Source organism: Bactrocera neohumeralis, chromosome 5 (assembly GCF_024586455.1).
Source record: "Bactrocera neohumeralis isolate Rockhampton chromosome 5, APGP_CSIRO_Bneo_wtdbg2-racon-allhic-juicebox.fasta_v2, whole genome shotgun sequence".
In the NCBI taxonomy this organism is placed as follows: Eukaryota; Metazoa; Arthropoda; class Insecta; order Diptera; family Tephritidae; genus Bactrocera; species Bactrocera neohumeralis.
Genome location: NC_065922.1, coordinates 75,441,300 through 75,464,166, shown reverse-complemented (window position 1 = coordinate 75,464,166; position 22,867 = coordinate 75,441,300). Strand labels below are relative to the sequence as shown.

The following is a 22,867-nucleotide window of genomic DNA, read 5'->3' as shown; positions in this document are numbered from 1 at the left end:
CCGCAGATAAATGCAAAGTAAAAATGTGTGGAATTACGCGTTTAGATGAACTGACTGTATAGAAATAATCAAAGCAAAACATAGAGATGCAAGCGAAAGCGTTTTAACGCCTCTGCATGCCAACAGAAAACATACTACTTTTAGAAAACCAAGAAATTGCAACAATTACCGTTAGATCTCTGCAGCTGGCTATTACTACATTGTAAACGCTTGCGGTTTCGCAAGTGAAAAAGTCGTAAAAACAGAGGCGCTACAGTTGCAACACTCCACCGAAAGCGCATGGTGAAAGGCGCTGCACAAACACACACTCACATGACGCACGTCAGCGGCGCGGTAGAAAGCTAAAATGAAAAAGCTGCGCAGGCAATTAATTCAGCAACTTTGTTTTTGCAACAAATCAAAAAGCGCATAAAAACATAGGCGAGAAATTAAAAAGAATGTATTGCACAAGCGTTGGACCCTTGACGACTGGCCGCCGCCTCCGCTGGTAAACACTGACCGCATGCAGAAAAAAAGCAAAACCGTGTCACACATCGACGGCCACAAGTGGTGCATTGCACTGGTTGATGCAGCTACGACCTCAAGCAACTGTAGCATGCAATGAATGGACGAGTTGGGACCTTCAAGTGGGCCTCTTGCCACAATGTGCTTTGAAGTGTTTCGATTTAGTATATTTGGATTTTAATTGAACTGTTTGCATAATAGTGGTGGGCTAAATTTAAATTATTTGTTTTTGTATTTGCGTTGCGAGATTTTAATTAAATTTAATGCAATAATTTAAGGTTACAAGCGCGTATCATGTGAAGTCATGGTTAAATTCGAACATCAGGCCGGTTGTATCATTAAATTTAATTATTTTTGTTTTTATTGCAGTAAATAATTAGCATAAGTTGCACAAGAGCTGTTAAAATTAATAAAGGGATATATTTTATATTGGCTTATTTAAATGCAGCAATTTATTTGACAAATAAACAAGCAGTGTTGTCCAATGTTTGTTTACTTTATGTATGGTATCTGTCACCCTTCATTGATGTCAGGTATACTTCAAGCAAGAATTGTTATTTAAAAGCTTTATAAAATATTTATCGCAGATTTCTATACAAAAGAGAAAAATTAATAATTCCAATAAAAACTAAAAATAATTCGTTGCTTGAAAAAACTTTTTTTGCATAGCAAATCAACATTCCAGCAAATTGAGTACAATACAAAAAAAAGTTATACATTCGTATATAGAAGCAAATACATATACATATGTATATAAATTTTAATGTATTTTCAAAATTTTCTACACGCTAAGCAATTTACTGCTTTCATATGATCACAGCATGTGGATTAAATCCGCTATCGCACGTTACGATCGCCGTCTTGCGTGCTTGAGTAGCAACTGAAACACACACAAAGCAGAATAAGTGAAAGGCTTAACGAGCGCTTACTAATTCAAAAATAAACAAATAAACCCCTAGAAAACAAATTAGACAAAACAAATTAAGCTATTTTCGAAATTACTTTTATGACAGGTGAATTACTATAAGTGTCATACTTTTATGCTGAACGCATTGAACTTAGCCCCCAACGCTTGCTGGGCCAGTTGTATCGCAAATTCGTTTGACGCTGAAAATGACGAAGCAAAAAATCTAAAATAACAGAGCCAAAGATAGAACAAGTTAACAAATAATCAACAGTTGAACGCGTAATAAATCTAATAACCTCAGATGCGGCGCGCGCTCATAGTCAAACAGCAGATTTTTTTAAATATTTTTAATTGAAAGCGTAATTTATGAATGAATAATGGATAATGGTGAGGACGTTTCAATGTCCGATGCGAAACATTTGTATAGAAATAACTTTGTCGCCGTTGTTTGTGCGTGTCGCTTGTTGAAGCATGCCATCAGCACTATGATTTTCTAAAAATCGGTCAAGTGGTTGCAATAAAAACGTTGTTAATAAGTATTTAATGATCATATTCTCAAGCGAAATATTTATATTAAATTAAATTCGAATAAACAAGTATTATATGTAAAAAAATTTTTAAATAATATTTGTAAAAATAAATATACAAAAATATTTGTTAAAAAAATATTCGTAAAAATAAAAAAAATTACTTTTATATAGCAGTATATTAAATAATGGTCTTTACATTGCTTTAAATAGCGTCATATGTTATGTAAATACTGTAAATTAACAAAATATTTCACAATCTATATAATTAAAACAACAACTTCAGTTTAGCTGCGCGCAGTAGCTCATAAAAGCAAGCCAAAAGCCACTAATTAAAAAACAGGCACAATAAAATAAATGCGAAAAATCACTAAGCGCATAATGGCAAGTAAAAAATTGAAAAAAAAAATAAATAAAGAAAAGAAATTGATTGTTAATTGAAAAATCAACGAAAAAATAATGAAGCACAGCCACAGACAAGCTCACCACAGCTTTTAATTAGCGAAAGAAACGAAATAAATAATGAAATTTAAAAAAGGAAGTGCAGCAAAAGAAAAAAATCAAATGCACAATCAAAAATAATAGTAGGCACAAAAAGACTAAGCAAAAAAAATTAAAAAATTAAAAGGAAAATAGAAAAAAAATAAAAACAAATTTAAAAATTAAAAAAAAAAAATAAAGAAAAAGTATAAAAACAAACACAAAAATTCATTAAAACTGGAAACAAGCAATTAACTTTTATAGCAGCAACGCTGCAATTCGCGCGCAGCAATCAAGCCGTATATAAAATTGTCACCAAAGTCACCTAAGCGAAATATATTGCAACATAATTTCTTAATTGACATATTTTTTGTTGGCATACGAATTTGGTATTAATTAAATCAACAGCAACGCAACAATATTAACTCATTTAATTGAGCTGCCACTAAAGTTATATGAGTTGCATAGAACATTTTCAAAAAAATCGCAGTTTAACAAAGAAAAAAACATAAATAAAAATTAACTTGAATGAAAAACATTATTGCGCAAAATTTTGCTTTAGAGGTAAATCGACATATTTGAAATACTCGTGCAGTGTATTTCAAGGCTTTTTTGGTGCTAACAGGTGCTTATAGCAATACCAAAATAGCAAAGAGAATGGCAATAATTAAATCGAGGCTGTAAAGCTTTTGCCAATTGCGCAATTTGTTCAAATTTTTGAAGATTTAACTCAAAAAATTACCAACTAAATAAATTTTCTATAAAAACTAAAATAGTTGGAAAGCCTAACCCAGCAACAGCTTTTGTATTCAAAAAGTGACGCGGTTCAACGGACACATGGCGACTAATTGCATGTCTGGCTTCAATTGGTTGCAGCTATTTATTATAATTTTCAAAAACGAATCCAGAGCTTAAATATAAATAAATCACGTGCCCGCGAGCGACAATTTAATGAGCGCAATGCACGAAAATATAAATTATTAATAATAATGAAAGTGATGATAGATGGCAATGGCATCGAAAGTCGATAACTAATGAGGTGATTAGGATGCGATCACAAGACTGCTTGCTTAAAGTTAATTAATTGTTTTTAAAATTATAATTTAATTATTGTAACTGGTATTTTTGTTGTTCTTGTTGCTTGCGCATTACGGTAATGCTGTAAACATATGCCGCTAATTTCTTTTTTATTTTTAACCGCACTTGTAAGCTATAAAAGCACATACTACTGTCTTGTTTACTTATGTATATCAACTGTCAGTGACACTCTTTTTCACCTTGTAATCTTTACGGCAACCGCATTTGGGTCACTTGGACGCTCTAAATATCACACGTTTTTCATGCTATTTAGGTACCACTACATAACCCAGTGCCGGTCTAAGCGCTTATAAAGTCAAGCATGTGATTACTAACATACATACAAGCACATACATATTTAGCACTCTCAAGCAGTTCTTGTGATCGTCACTGGTACGTGCGTAAATTTCAATCGACTGCAATTTTATATTGCATTGCCAATTACACAGCTCAGTGCGTACTAACCACATTCTTTGTGCGACTGCAAGAAAAGCACAAACAAAAATTGTGTAGAAAGTACGCGCTTCGTGCGCATAGAAATTACATGGCTACAATGTATTGGAGGTCAGCCAGCCGCACACAGACACACCTACAAACAACTCAACGGCAACATTGCAACATTGCAACTTCACACTGACGGTCTTAGTGGCACTTGCAGTTGAGTGACTGCAAAAAGTTGCGCTGCTGCTTGAACGCATCCTAGAAATAATGCGGATGTGCATTGGTCTTTGCGCATAGACACGCTGATTTCAAAGTGTAAAGCCGCTTCTGACGCGCTCTGTATGTGTGAATGGAATGGTAAAGAACGTACGCGCTTTCCGTTGCTATGACTTTTATGCGCAGAATTATGCTATTGGGTCGTTGGGATTAAGTAAAACTGCATGCGTGTGGTGTAGCGAACGCGTAGATTTGCAGTGAATATGACACGAGTGAAAAAACATATTGAAGAATAATGTTGCGTTGGTTGCTTGAATAGAAAATATTCATATTAATATAAATACAAAATTTTTTATGGAAAAATATTTAGCACAAACAATTGCGCAACACATGCACCCTTCACTCTTTACTCACTAAATGCCGCTGCGCATTGCGTATACGTAACCCAGAAACAACCGCGCGCCGTAAAAACAAACACTCCGAAACGGTGGGTTGCTATTTAAAGCTGTTCACCACACCAAAATTATTATACAGCAAGTTACAACCATAACGGTCAATTTGGCCGCAGTCGAGCGCGCATTTGCGCATTTCCGCTCACAATGCAACAACTGCAGCAGCGCGAAGCGAGTGCACCTGCCATAAAAGCAAGTGAAATGTAAACATTTAACACAGCCAAAGCGTGGCGCTGGCGCAGGCGCACAAGTGCAACAACCAAAACTTGTTGTGGTAAAAAATTGCTTGATGTCTATGGCAGCTTGTTAACGGCTGTGTACCGCCAAAGACTATCAAGATCTTGCAGTTTGGGGATTTTGCACAACAATGTAACGCGTTGGGAATTGCCAAAAGTAGTGGAAATTCGTAAAAGCTGCAAATGTCACAAAAATCATTAAAAATGCGTCAAATTAGAGGATATTTACGTAATAGTAAGTAAAAAACACTACAGCTATACAACTGGTATTGCTCTTGAGTGGTTTTCAAATGGCATCAACATTTTCACCCCGCTGAGCATCTGTTAATGACTTGCTTTCACGCAAAAATGTTGTTTTTCGAACTACATCACGCGGCAAAAATCAACAGCTATGCGTGTAATGCACAATTAACGCACACATTTACTCTTAAACATGTCAATAAAATATAAATATTTAACGTGCACTCCAATGGCGATTTACAGCGCTTGCATGCTGGTGAAAATCGTTTTTCCTTTGACATGCAACAATTGCGCGTGATAAGCGCTCAGTTAATGCCAGGTAAAAAATTAAAATATGCCATAAAAAATGTAAACAAATTAGAGCGCAACCATATTTCGCAAATTAGCCGCCGAAGCATGCGCCGTTGCAACCACAAACCGCCTTTGAAATTTCACTTTTACGCTTTTACAAATTAGACCGCAACGCTTGATTTGCCTTTGCCTCAACATGCACACATATCGATTTGTATGTATTACATGAGCGTCCCTTGCCCACTGCGGTCTGCATAAGACATACGTACACTTATAGAGCGAGCTTGTATTGCTTAACGCTGAGCGTCGCTCATGCGGGTAAACAACCACAAACGCCAACATTTTCGTTGGTCAGGTCCACTAGCGGTTTATTATGCGCTAGATAACCAAGTTTAACGATTATGCATATACGACGCTGCAAATTGCGCTGGGCGGTGGCATTCGGCGTTAATTTAAAATATTATTATTTTGCGCTATTTGCAGTTTTCGTCAAAATGTTTTACTTACTGTTGGTGTTTTGTTAATGTTATTTGCATGCATTTGCTAATTTGGCCCCAAACGCGCTGCCGTTTTGCCATTTGCCAATCACCAGTCACTAATTAGCAATCCGGTTTTGAATTTGTGTGTGCTTTATGTTTTTTCCAACTTTTTTCCTTTGTGACTCTCCTTTGCCAGCAGGTCTATTACAGCGCATGCAATTAAATTGCAATTGTTTCTCGCGTGAGAATATTCAATAAACGCTGCAATTTGCTTAAGAATATTGCAAAAGCATATTAAAAGCAATTAAACTGCGAAAAATCCGCACACTAAGCGAAAATACGTACATCGAGAAAATAAGCGGCAATTACTATGAATATTGTGCGGAAGCGGGAAATTGCGCCGGATCTGTTCACAATGTAATTTGACAAACAGCTGTTTCCCACTTGTCAATTCCGTTTCGTTTTACGCTCGTTCTTGCTACTTACTCGCTCTCATATGTGTGTGTAAGAATGCTGAGTGTGTGGCAACACCCAAAACAATTAAATGCATTTATATTATTAAATTGCATTTTAATGGTGTTTGCAAGTTTGCAGAGATTTGTGTGGGAATATTACAGAATATAAACAAATTTTGCTAGTTTGTTAAAAGTTTTTGTTATTGAATTTACATAAAAAATACTGCTTCCGCTATAATCACAATAGCACTGCAACTAATGTTTTATGTCCAAATATTTTCATATTACCAATGTTTTTCCTACAAATGCTTATTTAATTCAAAATGTTATTTGAAAACTTTAAAATAATGCATTGAATGCAGTTATTAGTGGGAAATTTTGCTATTTAAAATTTAATTACAATTTTCTTTTAATTTTATAAACTTTATTCAAAAATGTAAAAGCAACCCTGTAAAATCTCCGCCAAATCTCTGCCTGTCAAACAGCTTCCATGTCCTGTTATACGCGCTTTCAACGAAAATGTAAATGTGAAAACTTCAGATGCAGTTAATTTTGTTAAATAAAATGTATTTACCAAAGTAAATGTGTTAAATTATTAATATATATATGTGTGAAGTGATAAGTGTAACTGTATATGCATGAAATAGCATCAACATAAACAAACGAAAAGAACATCAACGCAAATCTGCAGGTTCGCTTGCATGCACGTTCATGTTACCATTACTGCAGCTACCTTTGAGTGCCTAGATTTTCAATAACCACCCATTACTAACATTAGAAATATTATCCTTCTATCACACTTGATTAGGTAAGTTTTTCGTATCTTTTTAATTATTTTTATGAAATAACCTAAATATTAGTTGGATTTTGCGAAACGTTCACCGCCGTCAGTCACCAAATTTTGCTGCGTACATGCTTCTATTCGTAGAATGAGTTCCATTTACTTATTAAAAACACAAACAAATGTTATTTTTAAACAAATCTAAGCTTTTGAGTTGTGTGGAGTGCCACTTAGCTGTGCTTATAAGCCAGCTTGATGCTATTCCCAGCAACAAGTGTTCATAAGGCGCCCATGAAGCCATTTAAGTACGAGAGTAGGTGTGGATGACATAAATAAATACAAATTTCAAAACAAATAAGCCACAAAGAAAGAAATTGTGTTAAGCCAACAATGCGCAGAGCTTATAAACAAATTATGCAAATAAAGATTTTCAAGCAGGATGAGTTCATCAAGGGTGACACACAAAATAATAATAAATTACAATACATATTAGGCAGATTATATATTATATAAGGCAATAAATAAGCCATATATAAAAGTGCTTAAGTGATATTGAATATCTTATTTCAAATATTAATGAATACCACTATAAAAAGCAAAGAACAAAATAGAATAGCAATACTCAAGTTCTGCAACAACAAGTGATTTGATGGGATTTAAGAATTAAGCAGTTGTGAAAAGAATTTTAAACGCAAATATCTATAGAATTTCACTACACTACAAAATAATAACAACAACGCTTACCTTTATATGGAAAGCAAACATTGTAGTGGAAAGTGCGTGTGGGCAGATGTGCGCATATCATAACCAAAACAATTAATACATTTATGCAGACTCATTGACAGCCACTTGTTTGAATAGCGTCTTATCTTTTGTTGTTACTTTAAATAACTGAATAGTTATCTATCGTGTGAAGTTTCTGCGCAAATAAGCTGTAATGCCGACAAAGTGTTTCAATGTTGTTTTCAATAACAAAACAAAAAACCATCAGCTTTACTGGTGTTTTGTTTGCAAAACTATTATTTATTTTTGATGCGTATTTTTTGATAAATGGTTGTTTGTCACAAGCCCAATACAAACCAAATTTATTTTTACTCGAAACTCTTTAAAGGCAATGACTAGCAAAATATACATATGTACATCCATACATATAATTTAAAAAGCTTAAACGTGAACAAATTTTTCTATTATCTTGTATATCAAATCTCAGACATTTACATACATTCTACGAGTATTTCACGTATCGTTACGACGCTTTATAACTAATTTGTCTATAATTAATTCAGTGAAAAATAATTACTAGCTTAAAGTCACATTGGCTTGGGTGGAAGTGAACGTTCAAATTTATGCAAGCTTAACGCTATACTGACGAAAACCACTGCTCGTGCGAAAAAATGTACAATAACAACATAATACGATTTTCATTATAAAAACAAAACTTTAATCAATTGTAAATTTAGAATTACATAAAATTTTTGTGATTTAGAAATGTGTCTCAAACCAATACCTTCTAAAATGGAATTATTTTTTTATAGTATATTATTTTTTATTTTTATTTTATTTTATTTATTTATTTTTATTTTTATTGGAAATCGTTGAACTAAAAGCGTGATGGGAAAGATTAAAAAAATTAAGTTACGTATAATTAATTTTCTTTTTTTTTTAATTTTTTAATAGTTGTTGCCAAAATAGCTAATCAGTTTATGCGCACTTGCGTATTTCGCATACCAACTGGTATTTAGCGCCATAATGTTTACACATGCGCACTTAATCAATGCGTATATATTTAACTACTATTACCATATTTTTAATTTTTCATTGAACGCATACTTCAGGTGCTTTGCATATCAAGCCAAAAATAAAGCTCTATGACGCTACAACACCTCTAACGCCACTATGCATTTAATGCTTTTTGGTATTCATTGTATACATATGTACATGTATCTGTATATACATATATATTATCAAAATGATTGGCAATACAATGCTGTTTATTGCGTATACATACATATATACTTATGTATGTGCGCTTGTGTCTTCACCTGTGTGAAATGCGCAGCCTTTTTTTGGTGTCGATCACGTCGCATTGCCTAACATTTGCATAAATGGCAGCTGCCACTAGAAAAAATAACGAAAAAATATACGAAAATGTATGTATCTGATGGACAGACATGTATACTTTATATGTGTTTGCACTTAATATTATTTGATTTTTTAGTTCACGTTTCTCTATTTGCATGTAAACGTCTTGAAATAGTGGCTTTGTTTGCCTGAAAAAGAGAAATTTCCTTGGAATCACAACAACAACAATATAATTTTTCAAATTGCGGTTTGTACGTGTTTTAATTTCAAAATTGTTGATCGCATTGCAGCCCATTGCTATTTAGCAATTAAGTTTGCTTCAAGCTATGACTGTTTTCATTTGAATTTTAAAAAGTAATCGAATATTTGTATATACATACTATATGTATGTGCTCGTAGATTTCTCGAAATATCGATGGAATGTTATTTTAATGAAGATTAAAGCACTTATGGAGCTCGGAAATTCTTTCGAGAGTACTTGGGATAAGTTTTTATATATTTTTGTCATATCAAGTAGACTTTCGGTCCGCATAATAAGCTTGTTAGTCAAGTAGCGAGCGTTAAAATAGAGAGTTATTGTTCCAAATGTTTAAATATTTGAGATTGGGTGTTTTATAAACCTTTACCTGATTTTGTTTTCATTATTACCACCTGGTGAACTCTAAATCAAAAGCATTCAAGCGAATTTAACACTGTCTCAGGTTAAGAATCAAGAATTTTGTTTTACTTCTTCTGTATTACAGAGGCGAATTATTCGCCTTATGGCTGGAACCATGCTGACTAGTATTAGCAACCTCAAGTGCTGAATTGCTGAATTAACTCAAGAACGTAAAGCTCTTTCGCCATCTAAAGTGAAGTAACTATAACGGTTAAGTTCTCGTAACAGATTTCATTGTATTATTCGTCCACTGTATACCATGAGGCACAGCAAATAACAAAGCTTGCAACGAACAATGTCAGCATTTTAAATCAAAACCACTTAAGAATTCATTTCCCTATCAATTATCGCACATATTTTCGGCATACCGTCGTATTAACAGTGAAAAACAACAAATACCATAAAGCACACAGCTCATACAACCAGCAAGCGAGAACAATAGCCCACTATTTTGTCAAAGTCAGCATAAAAATGTGTCAAATATAAGACAATACCAACACTTTGTGCATAAATATATTTTCAGCTTGTTTTTATTTAAATATTTCGCCACAAATGGTTATACTACAAAGGCTAGGCCTAAGCAGGCGAGCTCATTCGCATCTGTCGTATAGCGCAAAGCCGTCAAAATGAAGCGCGCCAACCTTTTAGGCAAATTTTTAGCGACAAAAGAAAAAGCAAACGATAGATTGTGTGAAAATGCTTAAATATTTCGCATTGTAATGAAAATAATTAAGCGAAAAAACGTCATTGACCGCACGAATGCATTGTAGGTTGGCGTTTGTTGACAAATTTGCAATTTAAATCTGATTTCGTGTGATTGCGACATCGAAAGCCAAGCGAAAAAACGGTAGCTGCTGCAGAGCATTGTTTTAGGTTAAGAAAAAAGCGACAGCCTGAGTGTCATAACATGCCAAGCAGACTGTCAATGCACTCTAGTAAAGAAAATGTTAGTTATAAATATTAAACATAATACACAATAAAACAGTTAAAAAAGTGACTTGAACGGAACTGAAAATCCAGTGAAATGGCGTCACTTTCCGGTTGTGCGATTGCGCAAACGCCGCAAAGTGCTGAAAAACCACACACATTTTCAAGAGCAGTGAACGCATTTCGCGCTGATCATGACATTAGACAAATAGTAAATATAAATGCATGTGTGAAGCAGCTAAACGGGAAATATGAACGCAACAAAAAAATAACATAAATAAAAAGAAAAAACTCAACCGCAGCAAATGGTAACAGCAACGACGAGAGCAAAAAATTGCTGAGATGAAGGCAACGGTGCAGATGAAAAACGCGCGCTTTGACTAGCAAATTAATGGCTTATTACTTAACAAATAATATTTATGAAGCCGTCAGCGTGTTGAACGTTTATTTGCGGCAATTTAATTGCAAACAGTAAACGTCGACAATTGTCTCATGCCACACGCATGAGCGCCGTGCACTCCTACGTACTATTGCATGCGCACAATCGACCGCAATTTGCATTTCCTTTCATTACCGCAACACTCCGCGCATTCATTATGTTTATTATCGGATTACGAGTGCAATAGCCGGCATGCGAACTGTCAGCCGCCAAGCGATTTTCACCAAACTCAAGGTGAGGAAAATGACGCTTGCCGGTGTAATCATGCTGCAGCAGTCGAGGCAGCTTGCGCGCTTTGAAAGGAAGTCATGAATGTTATGCGCGCAGCGTTTTCAAGTTCAAAATGCAACAATTGCTGCACTAAATACAACAATGCCAACATATGCGTATTAAAATGCAAATTAGTTTGAACTCAGCAACGCGCTTTTGCCGCAATGAAGTTTAACCAGCGCGCCACAATCACTCACAAGACACCCACGTCGCTGAGGCGGGCCTACTTGCCATGCATCACCTTCTATGTACTATATAGTATGTATGTATACACAATGTTGCTGCGCTTGCTTAGATTTCATAAAAGCAATGCGCATGCGCGTGAGATCAATGTACCCGCAAATTTATGCATTAACCATTGTGGATGAGTTTCTGGTTTTTAAGTGACTAATTTCATTGTAGATGTCCTCTAGACTGATCTCTCTTCCGGAGGATCATCTATTCATAATTTTCTGGTACTCTTTCAAATACGTGAAACTCTCTTAAGGTTTAGGCCAACTGGTTTTACGTCAAAGCCTGATCAACTCTGATTTCTTTCGACTCTTGGTGTATTTTTTCCTTCAATAATATTAGAGCTTCTGACGTATATCTCTCTTCTCTGCTTCCTCATTTTGTAGCCTGCATAATTCAAATAATTAGCTTCCTTTTATTACATTTTAATAAAACAAAAATTCTATGAGAGATTGATTATCACTTCTCGAAGCGATCGATGCTGATCGCTGTCTTGGCGGTCGAATAGCTTGCAGTGGCGTTACAGTCTTTTATTTAATCGCCACAGCATAGTATTAGTCTAAACCCTGGGTGTGACAAATTAAGCTATTTCAAAGCCTAAAACTTTTTTGTGTAAATAACTGTATTAGCCAACTTGAGCAACTGACATTTTTGCGCGAAAGAATTCAAAACAAATCACCCACGTCGCGCCTAGTCACTGAAGGCGTCAAATGCCGCGCGTGGCAGCACACGACTGCGTAGAGGTAAATAGCTACATTTTTGTCTGGTGTGTGCGCGCGCATAACTTTTAATTTTCGTCTGCATTTTATTGCCCTTTATTATGATTCCTTCTGCGCTGCGTGTATTATTGTAATTTTTTGCATGGGATTTCAGTTTCATGCGCGCAAATATTCAGCCTTTGTACTTTAATATAATTTAAGCGGCGCGTCGGTGCCGGTTTAATGCGATCATTGTCTTGCCGCGCCGTTTGTGATGGTTGTGTTGGGAATATTTTATAAATCTCGCCTCACATTGGTCTGGTCTATTGTTGGCGGGCACTCAAGAGTTGACAATTTTATGTTCATAAATATGTAGCTTAGTTTATTGTCTGCAGGCGGCTGTGCTGTAGCTTTGTCTTTTCAGTTTTATGTAATTTTCTTATATCCATTTCTTTGGTCTTTGCAGTTTGTTGACATTTTTGTATTACGTTTCCTCAATTGTTGAACTTAATGGCAATATGAAGTGTTATGTAATTAATTAGTCATAAATTCATAATGATATCATAAAAACTTTATAATGCTATGACTTTAACAAGTTTTAATTAATTTTTTTCTTTTGTTGTAAATTTAAGTACTCTGTTATTTCTATATATATTTAATGAGTTTTATACTAAAAATGCAAATTATACTTTTTCATTTGCTTCCTAATTGAACTCCATCTATGCAACTTTGACAGAGCTCAACAGTGAACTTAAGAATGATAGAGAAAAGTTTGTGACATACATACATATAACGGCTTTAAGGAACGAACTGTCGTATATTGTGTTTTATTGGGTCGTTTACTAAGTGATCTCCTTTTCTTAGTGCAATTTAAACACGGTTTTTAGATTGTACAAAAGACTTTATGATATTATACATTTATTTTCCTTTTTGCTTCAATAGCTTTTGCATATTTCGGGCAAGAGGTGGATAAAATTTTTGATTCTTGCAAGCAAAAAACTGTTCCAAGTAGTTTTCGGTTCACATCACATAATTCTCTTGAACTGCATATTCTAATAAGAAAACAGCAAAATACGTCAAAAATTCTATTTTCGATTTTCCACTAAACAAAAACTATTCCAAAAAATTCAAGAAAATAAATAGCAAAGTTATTGAGTGGAGCGTTTTGACATCGCATTGTTTGGCGTTATGTTTTCCACCTTATACATAGAACAAGTGTCTGGAACGGCCTTTGTAGGCTTTGGGCACCTCCTGACCAGGTGCATTCTTTGTATCAAGTTCGCTTCATAGATTTTCAAAGATTTTTTAATCTCATATTGGACTTCAACAACTCCTTTAAAAACACATTCACAGCACACCTTAGATGTTCTTTCCCAGAACTTGTTTGTATATTCTCGACAAAGCTCTATATTTACATACATATGTTTTGAAAATAACTCCAATTTTTTCCTTTTTATTTCTCTTATTCCACATTGTTTTCGCATACCTTTGACTAATAACCACCGCTAATAGTCAAAGCACTTAAAGTAACAAAAATGTGGGTCAACTTGCAATTGGCGGCGTTGTCGCATGCAAAGTCTTCTCGATACCAATGCACGGCACGACACCCACGCGGCGGACAATAACACAACAATTACATTCTGTCGTTGTCTAGTAATGCATTTCAAGCGATTTCATTTCAATAAACATTCGCTCAATGCACGAGACAAACCAATGAATGGAACGACGAAGAGGTAGAAAAAACTAAACAAATTGTAATTGCAATCACATATTTTCTTATTTCGCATTTCGTATTGCGCTTGCAGCTGACAACTGTCAAAATGTCAGGCTTGCATTGTGTGCGTTTGTGTATTGGGCAACGCCGAAAAGGCACTGTGTGTTGCACTTTATTTACGTTTATTGCTGCTAAACGTAGAAGTGCTCCGTATCGCAAGTGCTGAGCACACAAAACTTTTCGCTAATCAATCTAATTGCCTTCTCTAGTTTATGGCATTTTTCTGCCAGCGTTATTTATTGCGCCTATTCAGCGCATGTTTTGTTTGTACGTTTGTATGCATGTCAACGCAATTGACTCAGCGAAAAATTCGCAAACTAAAGTTGCGCGCATTGTTGCTGCAGCTGTTCACGTTCGATGCGTTTGTTGAGTCAACATATTGCGCAGACAGCGGCAAATATTAGCCACAGCAAAAAAGTGCAAGAAATATTGCGAGTATGTAATGTGGAAATGCAACTGCGTTCGCGATTTTATGTTGCTCGAACACTACGGCGTTGCACTCACTCAGCTAACGCAAGTATTGTTCGAAAAATAAACAGGGTGCTGAAAACGAAGCTTTAACAATATCTCAAGATTCCTTTGGTCGACATAAGTGGTCTGACCCTTAAATATATTATATCTTTAGTATCACCATTTTTAGTCGTGCTGGAAGTCACATTCTTCTCAAAAAGTTTACAGTTCGAGAATACTGCGATACTTTTCAGATCTTTCTTTGAAAATATATTAAAGTGACTGTATCGACACGAGTATTTTCCCTAGTTCATTTAAGGTAAAACGAGTTTTGGCGAAATAACCTGTAGTCAAAATGAGCTCTTTCCGGAGTGTCCTCTTTCCGGTATTCTCTTACTTAAATACGTATTCGTGTAAATCAGTAAAATCTTCTAAGATCTGAATCAATTTGTTTTAGTTTTTGAACTGAATGAATTTTAGAGTTCCAGACATCCCTACCAACAGCCGTGGGTTTCTGCATTCATCAGAGCTAATCGGTAGTCCGCCCCATATCTATTGTTCCGTAATAATCGAGAGAGTCCAAGGCTCAATTGGCTTGGAATTGGTTGAGAAACACAAAGTGAGTTGCTACTATAAAGCTTTTCCATTGAATGTAAACAAAGTTTGGCGCCCCCTGTATTGGTGCGCCACAACGCGCCACATTTATTTCATGGAATTGAAAAGCGTTTACTCTGTGCGCGCGCGTATCAGTCAGAAATGTAATGAAAACAGAATTGTAAAAGAAAGTCAATCGGTTGTGTTTTCCAATACAATAAGCGCAGAAGAAAGTGAAAGATGCACTGGCTGGCGCGCGTTTCTTTAGAAAACTAAGCGAGGCATGCGACCGACGGACAGACAACTACACATAGTTAAGACACAATTGGGCCTAAGTGAGCACGATTGCTATAATTTACAGTGTTGATGTTGCCATTGTAATGAAATTTCAAGTAAAAAAAACGGTAAATGCATTTTTCAGATCAAGAAAAAATAAATGCATTTAACTGTTGCAGTTAATTTATTTTCGTAAAAATGAATTTCATAAAAAATCGCAAATAAAAATTGTTAAACAAACGAAATCGAATCGTAATGAGTCGAAAGTGGAGCAATTTTCAGTGTTGAGTGGCGCGGCGGCTCGCTCTTGCAACTATTTTCAGATACATATATGTATGTATGTATAGTACCTGTTGCAAACAATTAAAAAATATTAATTGCAGCTGTTTCTCTTGTTTGGCTCCGTTGCACTTCACAACAACAACAACCGCACTTAAAATGCGATTAGTCAAGTGCTAGCGGACGAAGAAGCTGCGTGCAGTTTTATTTATTTTTTTACATTTATTTTTGTTTCACTTTGCACACCTCCAGCGGCTAACGGTTGCAGTTATGTACATATGTATATGCACTTTCCACCGTAAAAATGTCGTAAAAGATGTGCAAAGCAAAATAAATGGAATGCATGTAAATTGATTTTCATGTTTTTAATTTCAAAAATTGTTAGCGAAAAATTATGATTTTGCATTCCCAGCAAATTTCGTGTTAAATAGAGAAAATATGGGCATTAAGCATGTCAAAATAAATAGAAAAATTATTGCAAAACTACACAGAAAAAATATGGTCGTTTTCATATTAAAAGTTTTGAAAATAATCGGGCGGCTGACTAGTAACCGTGAGACTCTGTTAAGTTGATCTGTTGTCAAATGATGTGTTTATGTTAACTGAAGTGCTGGGCTTCTGGCAGCTGACTCTATATAAGAAAGGTTGCCAGGGCGGCTGGCTGGTACCCGTGAGACTCAGTTAAGTGATCTGTTATGTTGATCTGTTGTCAAATGATGTGTTTATGTTAACTGAAGTGCTGAGCTTCTGGCAGCTGACTCTATATAAGAAAGGCTGCCAGGGCGGCCGGCTAGTATCCGTGTGACTCTGCTAAGTTGGTCTGTTATCAAATGATGTGTTTATGTGATGAGAAGTATTGGGCTTCTGGCAGCTGGCTATATATAAGAAAGGTTGCCAGGGCGGCTGGCTGGTACCCGAGAGACTCTGTTAAGTTGGTCTGTTATCAAATGATGTGTTTATGTGATCTGAAATGCTGGGCTTCTGGCAGCTGGCTCTATATAAGAAATAGCTTCCTGCTGATTGAGAAAAGACAATGGGACTCATTTGTTGCGCTCATATACCATATAACACCAAGTACTCGCTGTGGCTGGTTTCCCATAGAGCTTCAAGTCAAAACCACACTTTGGTAATGATAAAAGTAAATCAAACCTGTTTTAATGTTATTGTTTCATCAAAGTACAATCATTACATTACATTTTCACTTATTTTGCCCTTCACTTTTGATTTTATTATGTTTTTATATTATTTATTATTATTGTTCGACGTCTCAGGTGCATTTCGAACGTTTATGAAGTATATAAAAGTTCCATTAAATTGCTGGCTAATGACATTGAATTCACGATGAAATATTGCATAATATGGAATACTAGGTTAATGGAATTTAATTTAAAAAATAAATACAAATTTAGTAAATTTTATTTTAAATAAATCCATACGAATTTAATATACGCTTTTTAAAATTTTTGAACTTCTAAAATTTAATATTAAATTTTTTTAACAGGAAAAATTTTGCTTTTTTTACTTTTTAACCATTTTTCTTTAATTTTATATATATGTATGTACATATTTAATTATTATATTTTTAATTTTTAACAAAAGTTATTTTTTTCCTTAAAAAATTGTTACAATTACATTAACAAGTATTTTAAATTAAAATTATTCCTACTTTTTAGTTTGAAATATATCATACCTTCGATGATTTTTATATAATATATATACATATATACATATGTATGTATATATATTTGTGTATTTTTTATAACGTATTTTTCAAAATTTTTTTCTTGCAAATATATTTTCTATAAAAATAAGAGTTTTCATTAAAATTTTAATATATTTTTCTGATTTTTTATTAAAAATGTTTAATTAAAAGATGTATAATACTCTTATTTAAAAAATTATATATAATTAATTTAAAGTTTTAATACTTTTTTTTTAATTTAAAATTTATTTTAATTTAAATGTTATTAAAAATTTTGATATATTTTTTTATTGTTTATGTTTTTAAATTTTTTCGAAGACACAAAAAACATGGGTTCAAAATAATTATTTTATACGTTTATTACAAATTTTAAATAAAATTTTCTTTACAAATTAAAATTTAATTAAATTAACATGTTTGAATTTTAAAATTTTCATACGGAAAACCAAATTTAGCTTTGAGTCAAAAATGTTTGAAAAAAAAATCAGAAAAGACTTAAGAAAAAATGTAAAAAACAATTAAAAAAAATTAAAAAAAAAATTTAATAAAAATAAAAAAAACTACAAAAAAGTTTTGTAAAGTTTCCTCTTAATAAAATTTGTACTATTTGTTTATAATTACGCAATATTAAAAAATATTGACAATCTATATGTATTTAATGTTAATATATTAAATATTTTTAATTTAAAAATGTTTAATTTTTCATACTAATGTTTTGTTTAGTCAGCCAGTTATATTTATGGCTAATTGTTTTATTATTATTCTCAAACTACTATTGGAAAATTCTCAACCTGCAACATTTGCAATTCAGATAAGCAGTCGGCACGTTGCGCAGCTAATAATAATAAAATAATAAATGCCAAAGAAAAGCAAAACCTGTGTCGCCGCACAGACTGAAAGTCAGGCTTAAACTCAGTAATATTATGATATTAAAATTACTGCTCAAACTTGTTTTGTGGATAAAATAGTGTCTGGCAGACAGGTTCATTTATGATTCAAGATGAACCACTTCAAAAGTTGGCGGCAGCGACAAAAAAAATTAAAATAGAAACTATTTTCGTTATTTGCCTGTTATTAAGCAAAAAAAAATACAAAACTTGAAAAAAAATTCAAAAATTAAAAAAAATCAAAAATAAAACAAAATAAAAAAATTTTGCAAAAATTCAAAATAGAAAACAAGTAAAAACCTTTTCGCTTGCCTTGTCAGACGCCTTATTCGCATCTGCAAACAGCTCGAGGAACTCGTATTCTTACTAAAGTATTTACTTACATACACACATACGCATATTTAAGTACAAATGTGTGCGCCTGTGCATATCAAAGCACGCGTATCTTCTTTACAGTTTTTTTATAATTTTTTCTGAGGTGTGTCTCCAGCATTTGTTTGCTGCTGCCCCCCTTTAACATGAAATTCTAGTCCAATCATTGCGCGCTTCAGCGAGACATATATTTACATATCTTAATGTGTTTCGGCATATATAGTACATACATATGTATTTATATGTAGATTTCTAAATCACGCCAAGTCGTGTCTCACAAATGCCAATTCAAATGACAGCATAATATACTTATGTTCAATAGATACAGACGCTATGTGAAGGCAGCAACTGACATACGGTACATATTTACATACTTATGTATATTTAAACATATTTATTCGTATTTATGAAAATAATTCACTAAAATTGTTGCAATTGAAGGCGCTCATTAGTGGAATTCTAAATCTGAAGAATATATGTGTCTACACCCACTAAAGGTTCGTTAATACAGTGTCAGCCATATTAATATGAGCAAGCACAAATTCCTGAAATTGTTTGGGTAGAGAGAAAAAGAGAGAGTTTAGTTTCACATTGCATAGAATTCCAAACTCCGAAGTTCGACTTTCAAAAAATTTTAATCTTTGGAGATGTATGTATAGGCGATGATGACAGTTGAACTTCCCTAACTCGACGCAAAAAAACTTCGATTTAGAGAGACTTCGTGTTATGGGATGAAATTTTTATGAAATTTGACTTCTATTGCCAATTCAAGAGTTGGAGTTATAGAGAACTTCGAATTATAGAAGCTCGAGTTATGAAAGTTCAAATGACTCAAAATAGCGAAAGTGCGACTCTTCTTCTTCTTAATTGGCGTAGACACCGCTTACGCGATTATAGCCGAGCTAACAACAGCGCGCCAGTCGTTTCTTCTTTTCGCTACGTGGCGCCAATTGGATATTCCAAGCGAAGCCAGCTCTTTCTCCACTTGGTCCTTCTAACGAAGTGGAGGTCTTCCTCTGCTTCCCCCGGCGGGTACTGCGTCGAATACTTTCAGAGCTGGAGTGTTTTCGTCCATCCGGACAAAATAAAGTGCGACTCTACTCCAATCAAAACCCGACATCTAGGGATCGAATACGTATGTATACGTTGCTAGAACTACCATGAAATCAAGAAAAATAAATTCACACTCAAACAGCGTATACGGTGAAATTCCACATTACGGACAGCCCTCATAAACGGACAGCTCCCATAACTGGACAAGTTTCAGGAACACAACGTTATCAGTAATATTTTCATACAATGCATAGGTACCTATTGTTATTTAACCGGACATTAGAACGTTCCAATGGCCGGGAACGGAGACTATTTTAGTAATATTTCATTCAAATTATCTGAGATAAACGGATCAGATGTCATAAAATGTGTCAAAAAAATATGTACAACTTGTAGTTCGGACTCATATGTGGAGAGCTTCCATAGCCGGACAAAAACACGACAGTGGGTGTCCCGCTATGAGAAATTCCACTGTACTGGCATAACGACTAGATGACGAGTCTAATAATACTTTTTACGCTCCGCTCGTCCGGCTTTATTGCAAAACGTGCAAATTTTCAAGCAGTCCCAATCTGCTGCCAAGATACTGTTCATCTATGTATAACACACTAAATATATTTTTTTCATGCATCACCAAGCAGCTTACGAAATTGCATAATTGCAGCGTCATTCGAAATATTTGACTTAGAACGTCGCAAGGTTTTGCTCGCACTCGTCATTTTTATTAAATCGCGGATGATCTCATTCCGAAGGAAGTTACATACCCACTTGTGGGTATACTATTTGCTTTTAATGCCGCGCCACAGTTGGTATTTAATTGGCCTCACATTACAATTACAAGCAATGAAATAATGAGCGCATATATGAATTTGTTTGTGTCCATATATATGTATATATATTTTGCTATCGAATAATCCGAACTGTGACTGGCAGGAAACGCGCTGTGCTCACACCACGGACACGGCGCGCCAAGCCAAGCCACAAGATATCGGTTTAAATTGTTTACTAACAAAGTTGTTAGCGTCTGATTTGTTTATAAATGCTAATAATAATCAATTACGGCTAATAATTCAAATAAATGATTAACTGCGAGGCGGTTGTGTCTGTTCAAGTTTCGACTTTGATTATAGCCATAAAGAATTTCAGTGGAGAAGTCAATTGCATAAGACAGTGATGGAATATGAGGCAATGATTGGTTTATAGGATAGGTTTTACGTTCTAATACGAGGCAGTATTCTGTGTATATACGCTGCGATCAGAACTGCTAAACGATCGCATAGTTACCGGATTGTCTACCATAAACTGTGTCTGTGAAAACTTTCAACCTTGTTATATCCTATAGTAATCATAGAATATCGTCACCCATGCTAACAGACCCCGACTGAGTACTCTACATCGTAAAGAGCCACTTAGTGCTACCGATTCAAAGAAGAATGCTAGCGGAAGCCCTGGAGTTCAAGTCCTACGAGAGACCTGCTTTTATCACTTATAAATCTACTGAATAATCGAAACTATGGCTTCTTATGACTCTTATGCCAGCTAAGTTTTTCTTATAATAAACTTTTTCGTGTCGGAAAGTCATTTACGGAGTTTGAGTTCGCTGAGGACCGACGGCTGTTACACAATTTATATCTGAGGATATATTTTTTGTCGGAATTTAAACGCATGCCCCTCTGAACAAGCTTTGCTCCGGTGGCGATCGTTTCATAACTAGCAATGTTAGATGAGATCGGGCTGTCTAGAGGTCGGTACGGTTCCAGTTTGGGCATTTATGGATTTCTAATTTTGTTATTTAGTTTGAGTTTTTTGTTGAGATCAGTCGAGTTAAATTTATGAATAATCTAAAATTTATTAATACCGACCTCAGTAATAAATTTTACGGTGTTGTGTGGGACTTAAGGCAAAATGAAGCGTTTCAGTCTTTCAGTGTACCCAGAGAAAAACACGAAAATTTTATCAAACTAGCTAACAGTATATATTGTTATACATACATATATACATGGTCATTTATTTTTAATATTAAAGCAATTGAGAAGCAAGAATTTTGTAGTCCTAGTGTGACTATTGGTTACCGTTGCGCAGCCGCATTTAAGCCCATACGCCGCCCTTACAGATAAAGATATCAAAGTCTCACACCACAAGTCGACGCAAGAACCCTTGATCTTTCGCTGCCATTAACATCGGCGTAGCAAAGCTATGTGAACTTTCGAAAAAACCACCATCATAAATTCTAAAGTGAAATTTTTATTAGGCCCGAGAGCCCAAGAGTCGAAGAGCGTATGTTCATGTGTCCCACTTACCTTTTCTATAACCTTTTGCTGTTGTTGTAAATATGTCGACGTATCCAAATCCAAATTCAAAGCTTTGACGCAAAAGTGTTTCGAAACGCGCTGCAAAAACAAAAGCAAAAATCCAAAAAACGTAATCCAAAAGCCAAAATTTTCGCTCATTTATCAAATATTTTATTATCGGCCGAAGGTGTGCGGCATGTGTACACATGCACATATACGAGTGCTTGTATGCGCGCGACTGGTATTTTTGGAGATCCGTGTGTGTGCATGTGTATGTTAAAAAAAAAATAAATTTCATTAAACTCAAAAAGAAAGAAATTAAAACAAAACAAGGCTTAAAGCGAATGCAAGAGAAGGGAGGCGCACACACAAACACACGAATCGACCAAAAAATATGAAAAAACGAAAACTATTAACGCAAAACGTACAAATCGCCAACCAACTGACCACTTAAACCACTTCCACTTCCACTTTGTTGTTGTTGTTGTTGACGTTTTATTTTTTTATTTTCTACCCTTTCAAAGGTTTTTCTTTGCTTTTATTTTATATGCGCGGGCAGCACAACCGAACAATTCAAGTTTTATTTACATTTGACTGCAGCAGCAAACTCTTTAAGGGGCGGGCAATGCAAAGTGCCAACGGTATACCGGATTGTATAGACTTGCGTTTAGCGGACGAGCTGCGTAAACGCGCGACGCTGCATATATTTCAAGAAACTCGTAGTAGTTACGCGCTAAAGACGAACGTTGTTTGTTAGTCGCGTGCAAATCGAAGACTGCTCGAGCGCTTGTCGTAATG

The 22,867-nt window shown here is 34.7% G+C and overlaps 1 protein-coding gene across 4 annotated transcripts in view; it reads right to left on the bottom strand.

Moving 5' to 3' along the window:
- The window catches only part of LOC126760815 (estradiol 17-beta-dehydrogenase 2), a 25,355-nt gene extending 2,488 nt beyond the window's left edge, over positions 1–22,867 (bottom strand). The window contains exons 1-2 of one of the 4 annotated variants that reach the window (XM_050476737.1): positions 22,498–22,867; positions 22,079–22,168 (exon numbers count right to left, since the gene is read on the bottom strand). Coding sequence is in view for 1 of the 4 variants with exons in the window: in XM_050476735.1 (XP_050332692.1) it covers positions 5,879–5,949 (71 nt within the window). In the remaining 3 variants the exon portion in view is untranslated. Of the gene's footprint in view, positions 1–5,878; positions 6,163–22,078; positions 22,169–22,497 lie in introns of those variants that run through there. The other 3 variants (XM_050476736.1, XM_050476738.1, XM_050476735.1) reach the window with 3 other exon arrangements.